A 17,493-nucleotide genomic window follows, 5' to 3' on the forward strand; every position below is an offset into this window, starting at 1 on the left:
TCTGTTGTGATTAAACTATTTCTACATGGTATTCTAGTATTTCTGCAATAGTTAAGTGACAATGTTTTATGTCTTTTAAGATAAAAGACATCATTGTGTGGTTTTTAAAATCTCCAACTTTCTGCTCTCAACTTGAACCAATGACTCCTGAAGCATAGCTGGGATCTGTTTTCCTTGGCGCCCTGTTCTTGCTGGACCTGGTTCCTGAGGCTCAGATGAGTCAAGCTCACATTTTGGCTCCAGAGACCTTCCTTCTACCCACAGCAGCTCCTGGAACAGAGACTTCTCCCCACCAGCTCTGAGGGTTCCTGATCCCTCTGCAGTGCGGGGGCCACAAAAACACTCAGAGATGTGATCAAGACAAGCACAGTGGTGGGGAAAGGACAGTGCATGGACAGAAAGAAGTTGGCTTCTTCTAGGAGGGCACTAGCAGGTCATTGAGTTCAACCGTCTCCTTCATTAGCCTAGGTAATTTGGGGTAACTGAATTTACAGTGCAATGATTTAAAATTATGTAGTCCATTTGTATTCACATTTTAAGAGTACTTTATCGAGTTCAATTTTTGGCCGAGGTTCTTAGTTCACAGTGCTGCATTTTACAGTGAATTCGAGACAAAAGTGCTAGGGCATCCTGGTTAAGGAAGAGTTCACCAGTTATCACCTGTGAGGGAATCCACTGTGACTTTCAATTTAACAGCAAACCTCGTTTTGTTACTTTCTGGGATCCCTCAATCCCTCTCCTTTTGCTTACTTTGCTCAGGACTGAGTGTTTTAACATATCCACTATTTTCTTTTACATTCAGAGCAGTGGTAAAATAGGTTTGTGCTATACTAGTGGCTTTCCCTTCTCACAATTCTTTATTAACAAAGTGACACAAACACAGACACTCAACCAAAAACCTGCATTCTCTTGCCACTGTTGTATCACTCATCTCCAAAAGACAAGGACTGTCAAAGATGATGATATGGTCAATGTCACCTCAAAGAGTCTGCCAAGTTCTAGTTCATATGGCTACTGAGTGTGCAGTGATGATTTCTGTTGATATCCCATGAAAATGAAAGAGCAAAGCCCAAATACCATTGTACAGAGCCGAATGCTTTGCTGGAATACATCTTCACTTATCCTGATGGCTTTGGAATGCTGCCATGTTTTGAAAACCACTAGTGCATGCATCTCAGTTTTAAGTCTTGATTTCTAGTAAAATATGGGAAGACCTAAAGCTAGTGCTTATGGGCCTGGTGCTATTTAAATTTGGGGCAGAGATTTAGAGAAAAGCTTGGGAGGCACACTCACCGCCTCTCCAGTGGGCGCCCGTCACTGGAGATACTTCGAGGAATGTTGGCGGCCCTTTCTGGAGGAGGCATCTTCCCGTCTCCTTTCCCGGCATTCAGCCTCGAGGTCATGGGACTCTGCACCTGGGACGAGACTTGAGGTGAATGAGGCCCCTTGTTGGCATTCCTCTGCCACTTGTTATTATTTCGAAAGGGAAACTTGAATTCGTAGGAAACCCCTTCGTTCATTTTGTACTCCATCACTGGCATGCGGTAGGTCTCAGAGCAACTCCTAGGGGGGAGGGCACAGAGAGAAGAAAAATCAATATTGCTTTTTCTTGTTGGTGGAACCACACTGATTCTCATTAACAGTTAAAATGGATCAAACACTTCATTCTCAGTTTCAAACCATCTTTCAATCATTAGGCCTATAACTATTTTCCTTTCAAAAACCAGAATCCCAGGAAGTATTATACTAGTATTTTCCTTTGCTCAATCCTAAATGTTGAGTCTGAGATATGGAGTCTTGAAAATTCAGTGAGACCTATGGTCACCCTGGTGGGGATGGAGGTGGAGTAGGGGGCAGAGTCAGCACTGAGACCTGGGGAGGGAAGGTGCCCAGACAGCACGGTGGGAACAGACCCCTAAGATGGGACCTCGGAGGAAAGAGTCAGCTTTATATCCTTAATCGTAAGGGAAGCTTTAGATCCTTCCCTTAGGATTAAGGATCTAAAAGGGTATATAGTTTTGAATTCGTTGGGATCCTGATAGTCAAAAATAAGTGGGGAGAATTCTTGAAATCCAAACTGAGAGCCAAATTTAGCTCAGGAGGAGGAAAAAAAAAGCCAGTTATTGAAATCAGCAATTATCAAATCACCAGGGAACAAAGCATAATCTGAAATCAGGCCTTTTTTTCCCCCTTGAAAGCTAGAAATCTCCCATAGCAGAGCCGTCCCCAGGCAGCAGTCTGAGTGAAATTAATGGCAGGCACAAATGTCTTCCATCACTTTACCCTCTTTTTGTGCCATCATTCCATCCCCCAAAACTTAGGAAACGAGGAACCCATTTTCCATTACCTTTACCCAAACAACCAAGGAAGGTTCGACCAATTATTGACTTGATTGATAGAAAAATTACTGAAAAAAACCTACCCCCACTAAAACATTAACTCAAACTGTGCATTTGAATTTCATCACTAAGAGAAAAAATGACTTTCTCTCTTAAAGACATTTCAAAGATTGAGAAGCAGGTGGGAAGATCTGGAAAGAAAAGATTAAGAGTAATTACGAAATAGTCCTTTAAGAGGTACTTTAGAGATAGCGTAAGGAGAGTCCAGACCAGTGCTGCCCAACAGAAATACAATAAAAGCCACAAATAGGAGGCACGTATGTAAGTTTTAAATGTCTAGCAGCCATACTGCAAAAATAAAACGAAACAGGTAGAATTAATAATATGTTTTATTTAACTCAATATATCCAAAATGCTATCATTTCAACATGTAATCAATAAATCAGTATTAAAAACTTTACGAGACATTTTACATTCTTGTAAATTTGGAGTGTATTTTATACTTAGAGCACGTCTCACTTGGGACCAGCCACGTTACAATGGCTCTGTAGCCACAGGTGACTCATGGCTCCTGTACTGGACAGTGTAGGTCCAAAGGGCATCCAGCTGAAGGCCTGGTCTTGATTTGGGGAAGGGGCTTATGTTGGTGGGAGAATGAACACGATGGAACGGGCCCCCCTCTATGACCTTGTCCGTGTTATCTCAGGGTATGACTCATGACATTTTAAATGTACCCCACCATGCGTCCTCTCCCACGTCTCCATGACAGCCACGGGTTTTGAAAAGTGCTGCTTTTGGAGCATGTGCATTTGCTGGGGTCCTTACCCTCCTCAGTCTTAGCCCAAGTCTCCAGTGGGCACCTTTGCTTGGAGTTTCCTTAACCTCTCCCTCCGACTCTTCAGAAGCCTAGGTCAACCTTAATCTGACCCTATGCCCAAGATGCTGCTGTGCCCCTTTTAATGGTTTGATGACAATGGCTTTCAAATGTTTTGGACCACAATCCTGGTGACAAGTACATTTTACACTGTGATACAGCACAACCACAAATACACACACACATACACTCTTCCTCTGGTCAGCTTCCATTCTGCTATATTCTATGTTAATCCATTTCATTAAAAAAATACATTGGGTACAACCTCCTAAACTGATTTCATGATCTACTTAAGAATTACGATCTGCAGTTCGCAAAACACTGTATGGCCTACTTGACATTAGTTTCAGCAGTTATTGACTTCTTATATAATAAACGCTTTTCTCTGAAATGAAGGATTATCACCTTAGGCCTTGATATAATTTCTAGTTTTGGATCAATATTTCTGACAAAAATATGCCATTACCATACTTTTTTGGTTGTTAACACAGGTGTTACTGCAGTATATCTGAAGTCTTTCATTTCTGATCATGCAGTATCCAGAGCTCTGGATCTGGAAATACAAGAATGTTGCAAGAATGCAAAATGCAAGAATGTTGTAGCTTGCCACAGGAATATTAATAAAAATTTATAATAATGCATGGAAAAATTTCTTTCTACCTCAAAATCAGTACTAGCTTTACTTCTCCTCAGCAATGGTCTGTTTAACTTGTAAACTCAGCGGATCATATCATCCATGTCCCTTTCTGTTGGCTGCTAGGAACCAACCACAGGTACAGAACACGTACAGACCTTTATCATGTATTCCAGGGCATTAACTTTTCAAAAATTTCCCCCTTGGCCACGTTTTCCATTTACCTCCCCCCATTCCCCATTTCCCTACCACACATACACAGAGATTCCCTCACTGAATTTTAATTCTGTACCTTCATAGGCTGATTCAAGCCCATATTGCATCAGGGTAGAGAATCAGTAAATAATTAAAATAGAAACAATAATAATGTAATATCAAATAGACAATATCAGCTTTGGGGCCTTAGTTTCTTTGTAAAATGAAAGACTTGTAATTGATAATTACTAAACTTTCTTCTAGTTCAAGCACTCTTTGAAAGAGTCTTTTTTTTTAAAATTTTTATTTATTTATATTTATTTATTTATTTATTTACGGCTGTGTTGGGGCTTCGTTTCTGTGCGAGGGCTTTCTCTAGTTGCGGCAAGTGGGGGCCACTCTTCATCGCGGTGCGTGGGCCTCTCATTATCGCGGCCTCTCGTTGCGGAGCACAGGCTCCAGACGCGCAGGCTCAGTAACTGTGGCTCACGGGCCTAGTTGCTCCGCGGCATGTGGGATCTTCCCAGACCAGGGCTCAAACCCATGTCCCTTGCACTGGCAGGCGGATTCTCAACCACTACACCACCAGGGAAGCCCCTGAAAGAGTCTTTTAAGCTGCATAACGTTTAATACTAAATCTGGTTAAAAGATCCCATTAGCCAAAGATTTTGTCTTCTCTCTAGTCTATATTTCATCCCCACCACCCTTAGCATATTATTAGAGACCTTCTGCATATTCCATAACCATAGAATGAAGTAAGATAAGGCCAAAGCAGGGAGAGAAGATTCATTTACAGAGAATGAAAAGCAAAGATTCCACAGTGCTGAACCTTTGCCATCCCGCCACTTCTGACTGCCTTTCACAGGGGGGGCGGGACACCACTAGCTTCTGCTCCCTTACTTATCCCTGTGAGAATGATTCATGGAATCCAGAAGTGGGCAGTACACTGAAGGACAAAGATAAAAGCTGGTTTTTAATGACATGCATGAAAGTTCATAAAAGGATTTATATTATATTACTCCAAGTAAAATCTGGTGTTGAACAACAAAAACTCGGGCACCTAGAGCTCACGATGGGCCAGCACTCATCTGGCTGCCCTACGCTAACTCTCTGAAGTACGAGTATCATTATCCCCGTTTATCAGATGGGGAAATAGAGGCCTAGAGAGATTAATCTGCAAAGACTACACAGTTAAGAAGAAGTGGCAGAGCCAGGATTTGAACCCACAGAATAAGTCTACTTGTAGATTAGTCTTATTTTAGTCACTAACTAAAGAACATTTCTACTCCAGGTTGCCAAACTTCATCTTATACTGACTATTGCATTTCATTCGGGAATGGCCTATGACAAAACGTCAACAATTCTTAAAGAGCTACGCTCAAAAGGAATTACAATTTCGGTGCTAAAAGTGACACGTGGTGACAAGCTGAAACCATAACTTAATTGAAAAGTCACTCCATCTTCTTTCTCTTTTTCAGTCGTTTCATTCTAACTTTTTCCTTTAATTTCTTATTACCCACTACTCTCTCCTTTATTCCTAAGACACTAAGAAATACGGATAGAAAAATCAGCTGAGCGGTATATTGAACAGAACATCACAACACCTGGACTCCTGAATCAGAAAAGTTGGATGTTTGGGGACAGTTGTGTCCCTAATCATTCATGTGACTTTGGCTTGGAAGAAAAAAACGTAACCTCTTTGAACCAAAGTTCCTCATCTAAAAAAAATGAGAGACTTGAACCAGATGATTTCTCACAGCCCTTCTAGCTCTAAAGTAGGATGCTTTTGCACTTTGAAATAATTGTTTTTTAAAATGAAGAAAAAACTTTGCAACCCATTCTTACTTAAAAGGTAATCTGGTCCTTTTAGGTAACGTGTTTTTAGCTCTTCCTCTTGAATGGCCCTTGATTGCTTTCTTTAGGGAACTACATTCAATATTTTGTCATAACCTATAAGGGAAAAGAATCTGAAAAAGAATATATACACATATATGTAAATACATAACTGGATCACTGTGCTGTACACCTGAAATTAACACAACAATGTAAATCAACTATACTTCAATTAAAAAAACAAACCCATAGGCCGGTGGCCCTCAACAGAATGACGGCCTGCCACTCCCATGCGATACCATTCAGAGCATCACAACTGAATCTGCTACCTGGGTACTTCTCATTTTGCCTAGAGAATGACTGCTCAAGAGTCAGAGGTCACAGACACCAAGACATACAGCTGGTCATACACTCTGACTGGCGATGGAGGGGGTGGGGGTCCCTCCTGCAGTGCAACATCGTACTCCCTGGGGGGAGCCTTCTGGTGACGTCTGCAGGCAAATCCCAAACCTGTTTCTGTCAAGACTGCTTCCATCATGCTGTCATCCTAGTTGGCCCTATTCACTCTCTGGGCAGCTACTAAACCTCTCTAACCCTCATTCTCCGCGTTGTTTCAATGGAAATGAGGCTGCCGTGAAGATTTTTTTTTAAAGCCCAGTACACAGCAGGGGCTCAGGAATTTTGCTTTACTTTCCCTGTCCTCTCTTCTCTTTAAAACAGTTGCCTTTGGAAACAATTCATAGAGGGTCTGCTTATGTCCTGTGAATAGGGAAAAGAGCTTGATTTAACAGGTGTTACTAAAGCCCCATTTGTTGTTGTTAAACTGGCTTTTTCACTTACAAGCAGCTCATGCAGCTCAATATCAAAAAAACAAACAACCCAATCCAAAAATGGGCAGAAGACCTAAAGAGACATTTCTCCAAAGAAGATATACAGATTGCCAACAAACACATGAAAGAATGCTCAACATCAGTAATCATTAGAGAAATGCAAATCAAAACTACAATGAGGTATCACTTCACACCAGTCAGAATGGCCATCATCAAAAAATCTACAAACAATAAATGCTGGAGAGGGTGTGGAGAAAAGGGAACCCTCTTGCACTGTTGGTGGTAATGTAAATTGATACAGCCACTATGGAGAACAGTATGGAGGTTCCTTAAAAAACTAAAAATAGAACTACCATACGACCCAGCAATCCCACTACTGGGCACAATACCCTGAGAAAACCACAATTCAAAAAGAGTCATGTACCACAATGTTCATTGCAGGTCTATTTACAATAGCCAGGACATGGAAGCAACCTAAGTGTCCATCAACAGATGAATGGATAAAGAAGATGTGGCACATAAATACAATGGAATATTACTCAGCCATAAAAAAGAAATGAAATTGAGTTATTCGTAGTGAGGTGGATGGACCCAGAGTCTGTCACAAAGAGTGAAATAAGTCAGAAAGAGAAAAACAAATACCATACGCTAACACATACATATGGAATCTAAAAAAAAAAAAAAAAAAAAAAATGGTTATGAAGAACCTAGGGGCAGGACAGGAATAAAGACACAGACGTAGAGAATGGACTTGAGGACATGGGGAGGGGGAAGGGTAAGCTGGGACAAAGTGAGAGAGTGGCATGGACATATATACACCACCAAATGTAAAATAGATAGCTAGTAGGAAGCAGCTGCATAGCACAGGGAGATCAGCTCGGTACTTTGTGTCCACCTAGAGGGGTGGGATAGGGAGGGTGGGAGGGAGACGCAAGAGGGAGGAGATATGGGGCTATATGTATACGTATAGCTGATTCACTTTGTTATACAGCAGAAACTAACACACCATTGTAAAGCAATTATACTCCAATAAAGATGTTAAGAAAACAAAACAAAAACCACCTGCCTTTTCAAAACTAGTGACTCTTCCATGTGAACATACGTGGGTGCTTGTGGTTACATATGATCCCCACGCCGGTGTCTGTGTCCTGGGACCCTCGGATCCCCGTGACCCTGAGAAGCACGCGGCTGGGGACGGAGGGCAGCGTATTCCCAGGAGGCCTGCTCTTCCTGGCGCTGGCGCGGCAGCACCAGGTGACAGACAGGAGAGTGACCCGTCAAAGAGCAGAGCAATTAGCTGCAAAGACAACAGCCGTGGGAGTGTGAAGTGCGGAGGAGAGGAAAAAGTGACAGCAGAGCATTATCTTATTTTGTTGAAAACTGTACCAAGGTGTTAATGCTTCAACTATTCCTCTGAAGTTGTTTCTAACGGAGGGAAGGGGAGAGCAGGCTTCTAGTCCTCCAGAGGTATCAAGGGCATCGTTTCAGACCCACCTAGAAGGTCTGATGGTGGCTTTCCTGGTGGAAACTCTAGAGCAAGGGGCAGAGTGTGTCTCCGAGGCCCGAGGGGCTGTGCGGTGCGCCGCTCCTTCAGCCCAGCCCCCCATCCCACGCTCTAATGGGGGCAGGTTCCTAACACACTTCTGTCCCGTCACTGCCAGCTCCCTGGCTATGAGAGGATGACGATGATGCCCCAGAAGCGGTGCTGGGAGATGAAGACAAATCCAGCAAATACTACACATCAAGGTTCTTTTCCCCAACAGAAAGCCAGTTTACCATCATATCTCTGCTTATGCTGGTACATAGGAAAGGATTTGTGTCCCAAGCACACAAAGTTAAGAGTTTGGATTCTGAAGTTAGACCTGAATTTGCCAGATGAGGCTGGGGAGTTACTAACCTTTCTGAGTGTTGGTTTCCTTTAATTAGGAGTAATATTAATACTACTACTTCATAGGGTCGTTATAAGGATTAGATGTGCTAATCCATATAAAAGTGTTTTTTCTAGGGTCTGGCACATTAAAGTAATACTCGGCAAATATTAGTTGTTTTTACCAATACACCGCAGAAGATGTATCTAGCCTAGTATTTTGCTGTAGACAAATCACGTCCTGTCATGGACCTATCATCTATCCAGGGCCAGGCCTTTGGACCCATCTTTCTAGTAACTACTATTCACAATTCAATGTCAGTCATGTTGCCCATTCCATCCTATCTCCTCACACACTCACACACACCTATTTCCCTCTCCCCCATACGAACTGAAGAGCTTAGAAACACGGGGAAAGACCCCTGAGCAGACAAGATGGTGTCGCAAGATCTACAGGCTTCCTCTTGAGTAGATTAGTCCTTAGACCAGCGCCTGTAACTCTGTACTGTCTAAGGTTGACAAGTTACACAGCTTGGTTATCTTCTCCAGTTTACAGATGCCTGTTTAGACGTACAAACTATAAAGCAGACAATTTGTAGGAAAGACCTCGGGATGGAAAACAGACAAGAGGAAGAGAAGGATCACAGAGCCCTTGGAGAGTGCTGCAAGGACCCAGCTGCCTTTCTGATCACCCTCAAGAGTCATTCTTGAATTGCGGTTCAGCAAAATACTTAACATTAATACCATGCGGTTGAGGAAAGGAAGGCAGCACTTTTAGAATATACCCTCCCTGCCCTCAAGACAGCTAAAACAAAAAGTTCTGGATATAAATTCTGGTTTCCAGGGAAATCCAGTCATCCGAATGGGAGCTTTATTAAAACTATCAGACAAAGGGATTTTCACCACAGTCTGACATCAGCACATAATCTCTGGACCATCTAGGAGGTAAGCAGTATTAAATACCATCCCAAGCACAGTCTGGTCTATAACACTGGGTTTCAAGAACTGAAGTACATTGATATTGTCATTGCGCTTACTTTTTAAAGGGCACAAATAACCCCTCATAACTGTTTACATATTCTGCCATCTGATGTTCATGAATCTATGAGAGCTCAGGTGCAGGACTGGTCATGTTTTGGGGGAAAAAATAGCATAAAGAATATTGTCTTGGCTTCAGAGAGCCTAAGAATTAATTGCCAAAGCTTAACAGAAACTCTTAGAAAATAATGGGTTCAAAGCAAATTAACAGATTGAAAAAAAAAAAAAACCCAGCACAAACAGCATGTGCATGCCCAAAGGAGAAAAGAAACAGTTGATTAAATTTGTTCCATCAGGAAACCTCCCCAGAGAGAGAGAAATTAAATTTTCAACAGTGCTGCTGGCTTGGCAGGAGCCGGGAGGGGCGGGGAGCTCCTGGGCTTCCCTTTGGGAAAGTCCGGGAACCAAACTGCCCAAGCATCACAAGCAGGACCAGCTCATTTGACGCCAATTTCTGACACATGCAGATGCAGTTAAGAAAAAGCTTGCTAAGTCACATTCAGCCCTCCAGGCTGAGAGAGCAGGGGTCAAAAACAGCACTTTGAGTTTTGGACAGCCATTGGCTACAAATGGGAGATTTGGGGGAATAAGAGTGTCACGGAACATAAAAGAAAAATGTCTAACCGTTTGTCACGCTGAGTCTCTTTTTAACATTAAGTGTTCACTGTTTCTCAGCTACCGGTGCAAGATGTTTAAGATGGATATTACCAGACACCTCTATCTGTAATGGTGACTTTATATACTCAGAGATGTAAATCCTGTGAATGGTCCAAGTTAGTGATTCTTTCCAGCTGCTGTTGCCACATGCTGAAAGGGAGCTCTGTCCTGAGTCAGACTTTCCAGGGAGGGAACTTTCAGCATCACATTGTAACCGAGCGCTCTTCATAACCTCCTACACTCTGACCCAGTTGGGGATGTTCTCCACGGTACACTAATGGCCCTGGACTCTCAGACCTACCTCCGTGGGGTGCAGTCATCATGTGGGGGGATAATGACAACTTTCACCGTGACAGATGTTCTCAGGAGATCGATCATCTGCTCGTGGCTCAGAGTGGCCACCGCCACCTTGCAGATCTCCACCAGCCGGCTGCCCTGCCTCAGCCCTGCCTGCCAGGCATAGCCGTAGGGCTCCACATCTGCCACGATGCCCTCGTAGTTGACGTGGAAGCCAAGCTGTCCCAGTCCATTCCTTCGCAGCGTCATCTCCACTGATTCACAGCCTTTTGACACGAACTAGACAAAGAAACAAAAGATACACAGTTTAATGAATGCAATGAGGTCTTAAGTGGTACGCATGGCAAGCAGGGTTCTTTCTGAATACCCTAATGCCAGCTGAAGAGCAGCCTGGTTATTTTGCCTTCACTAATCTCCATTCATTAGGCCAAAAAGAACACACTTGTCTCAACGGCTTCTCAGAGGCCTACAGGGAGCTGGCAGCAAAGAAAACCGGTATTCTGCTGCTCATTTTGCCCTTAAGACAGACATTCAAAGCAGCAGATACCCGATCCAACAATTCTTTTCACCAACTAAAGCAGATTGGTTGGGCTACATCATCAGTCACAAGGCAATGGGATCAGGTCACATGCAAATGAGTTTCCAACAAAAATGCACAGTCAATGTGTCTTCCCCCACTTGTTCTACTACTTTTCCTTCTGAAAAAAATGATGGGAAGCAAGTGTGACATAAACTCTGTGTTCCTTCGCATTCTTAAGGGAGTTTTCAGAGGAGCTAATAAAACAGAACAAGCTTCTGTAACTTAGCTCTAGCCTGTACTGAAAGCTTTATGAAAGGGACATGCATGCAGGTAAGTGGAAGGAAAACACTGACCTGAAGCCTTTTGACAATCTCTTTGATGTCCTCGTTGTTAATGAAACTCTCCACTGACACACATTCACCTCGCTCGTAGAAGACTTTGAGGCTGGTATCGGTTGAGGTCCACCCTATCACATCTCTGCAGGAACAGTTGAAAACCACGCTCTTCGTTTCCTGTTCGATGAGGACGATGAACTCATTGGAGACCCCGAGTAGGCAGTCTATCTCCATAGCCTTGCTGTAGTCTTTGGCCCGGACAGCCCACACAATGGCTCCCATGCTACTGAGCTCAGCTCCTGGGTATGGCTTAGACTTTTCTTTCTTCTTGGAGGCCAGAGAGATGAACGGAAACTTGCCGGACGGGTCAATAGGAGTGTTGGTGACATTCTTTTCTGCCAGATCTTTCAGATATTCTTGACGTGTCCGGGTTGCCATGGCCCGGAACTTCTCTGACTTATGAGCAGCATTTTCTGCATTAATCACTTTGGCCAAAAGGAAGTCCCTGAACACATTTGACTTAGGGAAAGTGACCCCTTTGGGGATGGGAGGTCCAAAGGAAGGCACATCTCTGGACCTGGTGACGGCCACACTAAAAGACAAAGCAAAGATCAATGAGAAAGAGGCTTGTCAATACTTCTCAGACTCACAGCATGAGAATAAAATACACTTTCTCAAAGACAAAGATGCCCTTCAGAAGGAAAATAACTGTCATCGTCCCACAAGAAACAACACACACTTCTACTTAACATGTGCACACTTTTCATTCACTCATATTTAGGATTTATAGAACAAAATTTTTTCTAGGTCAAAATACCCAAAAAGCTTAAACTAAAAATTTAAACCATAACTCCATAATTTCACATCGTCATTATAACCATATTCTTCATAGTAGATAACATTTTAAATCCCTAGTGATTATTTCCAAAGGGGGAGGGTATTGGCTACTATAACCATATAACCTTTCAGAACAAGCACAGATTATGTAAGAACATAAATGTTATCCCCATTTTAGATATGGTGCCCATAGCAGTCAACTTATAATGAAAATATCCACAGATGCATGACATAAGAGAAATGGATTAAATTAAAAAAAAATTAAACAAATATTATTTGTTGTCCTATGTGTCAGGCCTTAAGCAACCAGATCAAAAAGCATAAGTTTAAAACAAAAATTGAAATCTGAGTAACAGAAAGAGATTATGATTTTTTTGGTAATAGCAGCAGTGCTTTAAAATCATATTTTTAAACTTTGGTCCCAATTCTCTACTTTTGGTATGTGAGTCTGACTATTTGTGAGACTATGCTCCTTTTCCCATTCCTTTAAGCAAGACTGATTTAAGAAAGCCTGTTCCAGTCATTTCCTCTGCATCTACACTGCTAAAATTGGGACTAAGAAAAGGATCATACAAGCATCTGTAAGAACCTATTATTTTTAATCTCAAAAGGAAAAAGACTAAGTTTTTCCTAAAACAATAATAACAACAGGGGCTTCCCTGGTGGCGCAGTGGTTGAGAATCTGCCTGCCGATGCAGGGGACATGGGTTCAAGCTCTGGTCTGGGAAGATCCCACATGCCGTGGAGCAACTAGGCCCGTGAGCCACAACTACTGAGCCTGCGCGTCTGGAGCCTGTGCTCCGCAACGAGAGAGACCGTGGTAGTGAGAGGCCCGCACACCGTGATGAAGAGTGGCCCCCGCACCGTGATGAAGAGTGGCCCCCACTCGCCGCAACTAGAGAAAGCCCTCGCACAGAAACGAAGACCCAACACAGCCAAAAATAAATAAATAAATAAATAAAATTAAAAAAAAAAAACAACAACAACAGAAATTAAATGGAGATAGGTTGTGTGTTTTTTTTTTTTTTTAATTTTTAATTTTTATTTTTGGCTGCGTTGGGTCTTCGTTTCTATGCGAGGGCTTTCTCTAGTTGCAGCGAGCGGGGGCCACTCTTCATCGCGGTACGCGGGCCTCTCACTGTCGCGGCCTCTCTTGTTGTGGAGCACAGGCTCCAGACGCGCAGGCTCAGTAGTTCTGGCTCACGGGCCTAGTTGCTCCGCGGCATGTGGGATCTTCCCAGACCAGGGCTCGAACCCATGCCCCCTGCATCGGCAGGCAGATTCTCAACCACTGCGCCACCAGGGAAGCCCAGGTTGTGTGTTTTATATCATATTTCAAGATCTCCTTCCAGGACCTCAGCAAAGTTTGAGAGGGCTGGAAATGAAGATTCTAACAGATCAAACATCCCCTTTTCAAATTATCTAATTATTTAATAAAAGTGAGTCAGTTATGCAACTGTACTAAGTATTAGCAGAGCAACACAAAATGTGTTTCTCCAGAACTCCCAGAACGGAAAGGACATAATCAGAGAGTGTGCATCTTTCAAATTAAACTGAAGAGCTCTGTTGCACTATTTTTTTTTTTATTTCAAGGGTTTGCTTGAAGATATTCAGCTTTGCTTTTCAAAAAATTGTTTGTTGCTTGTGAAAACAGGATAAATAAATAAAAATCAGCAGCCTCAGAAGACAAATTATATATTTTGTTAGAAAATGCCACGAGATGGCCTATTTCTGAAAATGGCTTTTCACAAATTCATTAAAAAAAAAAAAAGAAAAGAAAAAGACTACCTAGTTCACTTCACGACAAAGAAAGGTGGCAAGCAACATCCCGTTTTCTAACTGGAGATGAGAATTCACAGAAAACCTCCGCATGCGTGATAGCCTAATTACATCAGTGTTAGAAAGGCAATTTTTCTTGTCTAATGTGAACTGTCTGGCTTGAATGCTGACAGCTATATAATTTTAATTTGATTATGTCATTTTTGTTTTTCAAGTCAAGCAGACGACGCTAACATCCAGATTTGCTAGCTTTTCTAAGAGGAATCCCGTGAGGATCCAGAAATATTTAATATCTTTTCCTTTTTAAATTGGCAATTTCTTCTCTTGCTAATTTCACATCATTATTCTTTCTCAAGGAACAGCTGTGATTTTATTTTAAATAAGGAGAAGAAAATGCTTAGCAGAAGGTGTCGATATGAGGACCATCCATCCACTTGCCCCTTAAATTCACTGGTTATCTATAGGTCTACCTATTAACTAATAGGACTTTAGACAAACATATACTGAACACCCACCAATAATCAGAAGCCTCTAGAATGAACTATGAGGGAAAAGACTGAACCCTTAACATATAATTATCAGTGATTCATCATGGTAGGGAGGTAAATGATACAGACACTAAAGTCAGCTTTGCATCATTAGAGATAGAATCCTTACAGAAGAAGATGAGGAAGATGATACCCTAGAATGTTCTTTTCAAATAAAGGGTTTTGTTTTGGGTAAGTTTAACTTTCAAGGTTTTCTACAAGGTTAAAAGCTCATTAATTTAGATGCCACCAATTCTGAACTCTTAATAAGGCCTGTTTTAAGTTAAGTAGAGAGAATATTTTTGCCTTCCTAAGAATAGAAGCCTTTCTAGAATTTCAGTGTGCTATATATAGATACTTGAGGTGTATTCATTATAAATGGTTTTTGCTATTTTTAAAAGCAGATTCCAAAGGGCTTCTTGTCTACACTTATGTTCGCCTAGTATGCAATATTGTATCTCCTTAGAAATAATACATTCTGTAAAATTATAGCCATGCCTTATTTGCTCAGCATTGTCAAGGACTAGGATGTTCTACTCAAGAGGGTTATCTAGATGACAGAACAGACAGAAGATCAGAGGCTGAAATAGTTACGGAAAGTTAGCACTGGGGGGTGGGGGACTTAGAGAAGTCAGGGTTCCTCAAACTCTGCCAGTAAAATCTTGAGTTTCATCTTAACATTCATCTTGATTTTGCATTCCACTGAAGAATATCTGTATTCATTTTAACACAAAAATCTGTTCTGTTCCCCAAATCTCGGAGTACAACTGAGGGAGCAGGGAGGTGTTCTGTTTCACTCTCATTTGACACATCCCTGAGCCTCCTTTTGAACAGCTGGTAGACATTCTTCACTGTTCCAGGAAACAGACTCAGAGAAGTAAAATGATTTGCCCAGAGATTAGAGAAAGCCAGGACTGGAATCTGAGCTTCTGGATGGCCAGCAGTGCGACAAGACCACACTTAGTCCCTGAGTGTGGAATCTTCCACTCTTGAGGTGCTTGCCAAAGGGACCATCCACAAGAGTCACGTGGCCAAAGAGACCACCATTACAGGCTGTTTCTAGTGGGCCTGGGCCTTTGTTGGCATCAAAGATCTCGGATGAAGTAGCAAGTTGATACATGGGAATGTTCCAGAGACATCTGAACAGAGGTCTCAATGAAAAAGAGTGAGAAGAATAAGACACTTGAACTTCTGAAGCACCATGGAAACAGCAATAAACAACGAAGTTTAAAAGGAAGGGAACTTAGCATCAAAACAGTAGAGGGAAGTTTCCCCTTGAAGCTTAGATCAGACTGCCAGCTTGGGGAGCTTTCCAAGAAAGCGGACCTTGGCAAAGGACAGGAAAGATGAGTGGCAGAACAAATGTGTGCCCACTGTTCCCTCTTGGGGCCTCTCCACTTCTAACAGCCTTCAATCACCAGCACTCACTGGGCACCGACTATACGCCAGGACCAAGGATGAGACGTCACAGGCTCAGCCGTCCAGAAGCTCAAAGCCTGGTGGGGCTACTGCTCGTGGTCTGAGCGCTCTCCTAGGGAGGTGTAGTGCGCTACTGGAAACACTTCGGAACGGCACTTTATCCAGTCCTGGGAGGTCAGGGGAGCACTCCCAGAGAAAAGAAGAGCAGGCGTTCATTGGATGAAAGTGGCAGGGGTGTGTGAGAAGAGGCAGTCTTGCCCAGAGAGTGCCATGTGCAGAGAGGAGGGGCTGTAAGTAGCTCTATGCTGGGGGGAGGACTGGGAGAGGTGCCAGTGGACGCTGAGGGACGAGAGAGGCCAGACCTGAAGGGCTCCATGAAGTAGGCTATGCTGGGGAGTCTCAAGGTTGCCCTAAATGGTTTTAAGCACAAAGAGTGACATATTCAGAGTTTTGTCTTAGAAAGGTCAGCTACATGGGACAATAGGGATGCTGATTAAGGATGGCTTGGAATAGACTTTCTGATAGAAATTTCCACCTTTGTTATTTTTCTTCCTGGTTGAAGCTTGCATATTTATTTATTTTTATTCAAGAGGAGAAAAGAAGAAAAAGGCATGGTCATTTAATGGGCATACACAACACTCCCTGCCTACACCAGATACTTTACTTATGGGATTTCAGGTAGATGTCAAGCCACCTTCCACTGGACAGAAAGGGAAATTTAAAATCTGATATGTTTAACTGTCTGGTCTGATTCCAGGTGCTTTTTATACTACATCACACTAACTCCTTTCAACATTTATTACATCTTAACCACTGAATACAGAAATCTTTCTGAGAGGAGTAACATATATATCTACTTTCCCAAACATAGTTACTGACCACAATTTAACATCTGTTTTTGAAGACAGTCTTTATAAAAACCACTTACTACTATACTAGTTTTGCAATGAACAGTAATTCTTTAATTTCATCATAGAGTGAATCAAAGTTCTACCTTTCAATTGTTTAAGATGTCCTAAGATTTTTAAATAGTCTGTCTGAAATGAATCCAAATAAGGCCCATACATTACAATTAATTATCTTAAATTTTTATATTCTGTTAATGCCCCTCCACTTCTCTTACTTCACTTCTCTTTTATTTCTTGCAATTTATTTGTTGAAGAAACTGGGCTATGTGTCACATAGTCCAGAGCCTGAATTTTGCTGAATACAAACATGTTCTTTGGTCTTTTGTATTTCCTGGCCTCTCTAGAGGTTTGATTGGATTCGCATTCAATTTTGGGAAGAGGGGATAAGACTAATTCCTAGATGGGGTTGTATTCTTCCATCATGAGACACGCATTTGTCTCTTTTATGATGTTTGCAGCCTTTGATGATCAATGCCTAGATCCATTAATTTATCAGTTGTTAAAAAAAAATGGTGACAAAGTTTTTGCACCATGTTTTTACAAAGTGAGGCCCTCAAGGGTGAGTGACGTATATTTGGTTGTTTGGTCCCAAACCAAGTGACCC

General features: G+C 42.2%; 1 protein-coding gene across 8 annotated transcripts in view; it reads right to left on the reverse strand.

Moving 5' to 3' along the window:
- Positions 1-17,493, reverse strand: part of SIPA1L1 (signal induced proliferation associated 1 like 1) — a 383,378-nt gene that overhangs the window by 69,672 nt on the left and 296,213 nt on the right. For all 8 annotated transcript variants that reach the window (XM_082451505.1, XM_082451510.1, XM_082451509.1 and 5 more), the window contains 3 exons: positions 11,438-12,011; positions 10,569-10,843; positions 1,294-1,563 (listed from right to left, as the gene is read on the reverse strand). In XM_082451505.1, coding sequence (XP_082307631.1) covers positions 1,294-1,563; positions 10,569-10,843; positions 11,438-12,011 — 1,119 coding nt within the window. The remainder of the gene's footprint in view (positions 1-1,293; positions 1,564-10,568; positions 10,844-11,437; positions 12,012-17,493) is intronic.

The sequence above is a fragment of the Balaenoptera physalus genome, assembly GCF_965194825.1.
Source record: "Balaenoptera physalus genome assembly, chromosome: 2".
In the NCBI taxonomy this organism is placed as follows: domain Eukaryota; kingdom Metazoa; phylum Chordata; class Mammalia; order Artiodactyla; family Balaenopteridae; genus Balaenoptera; species Balaenoptera physalus.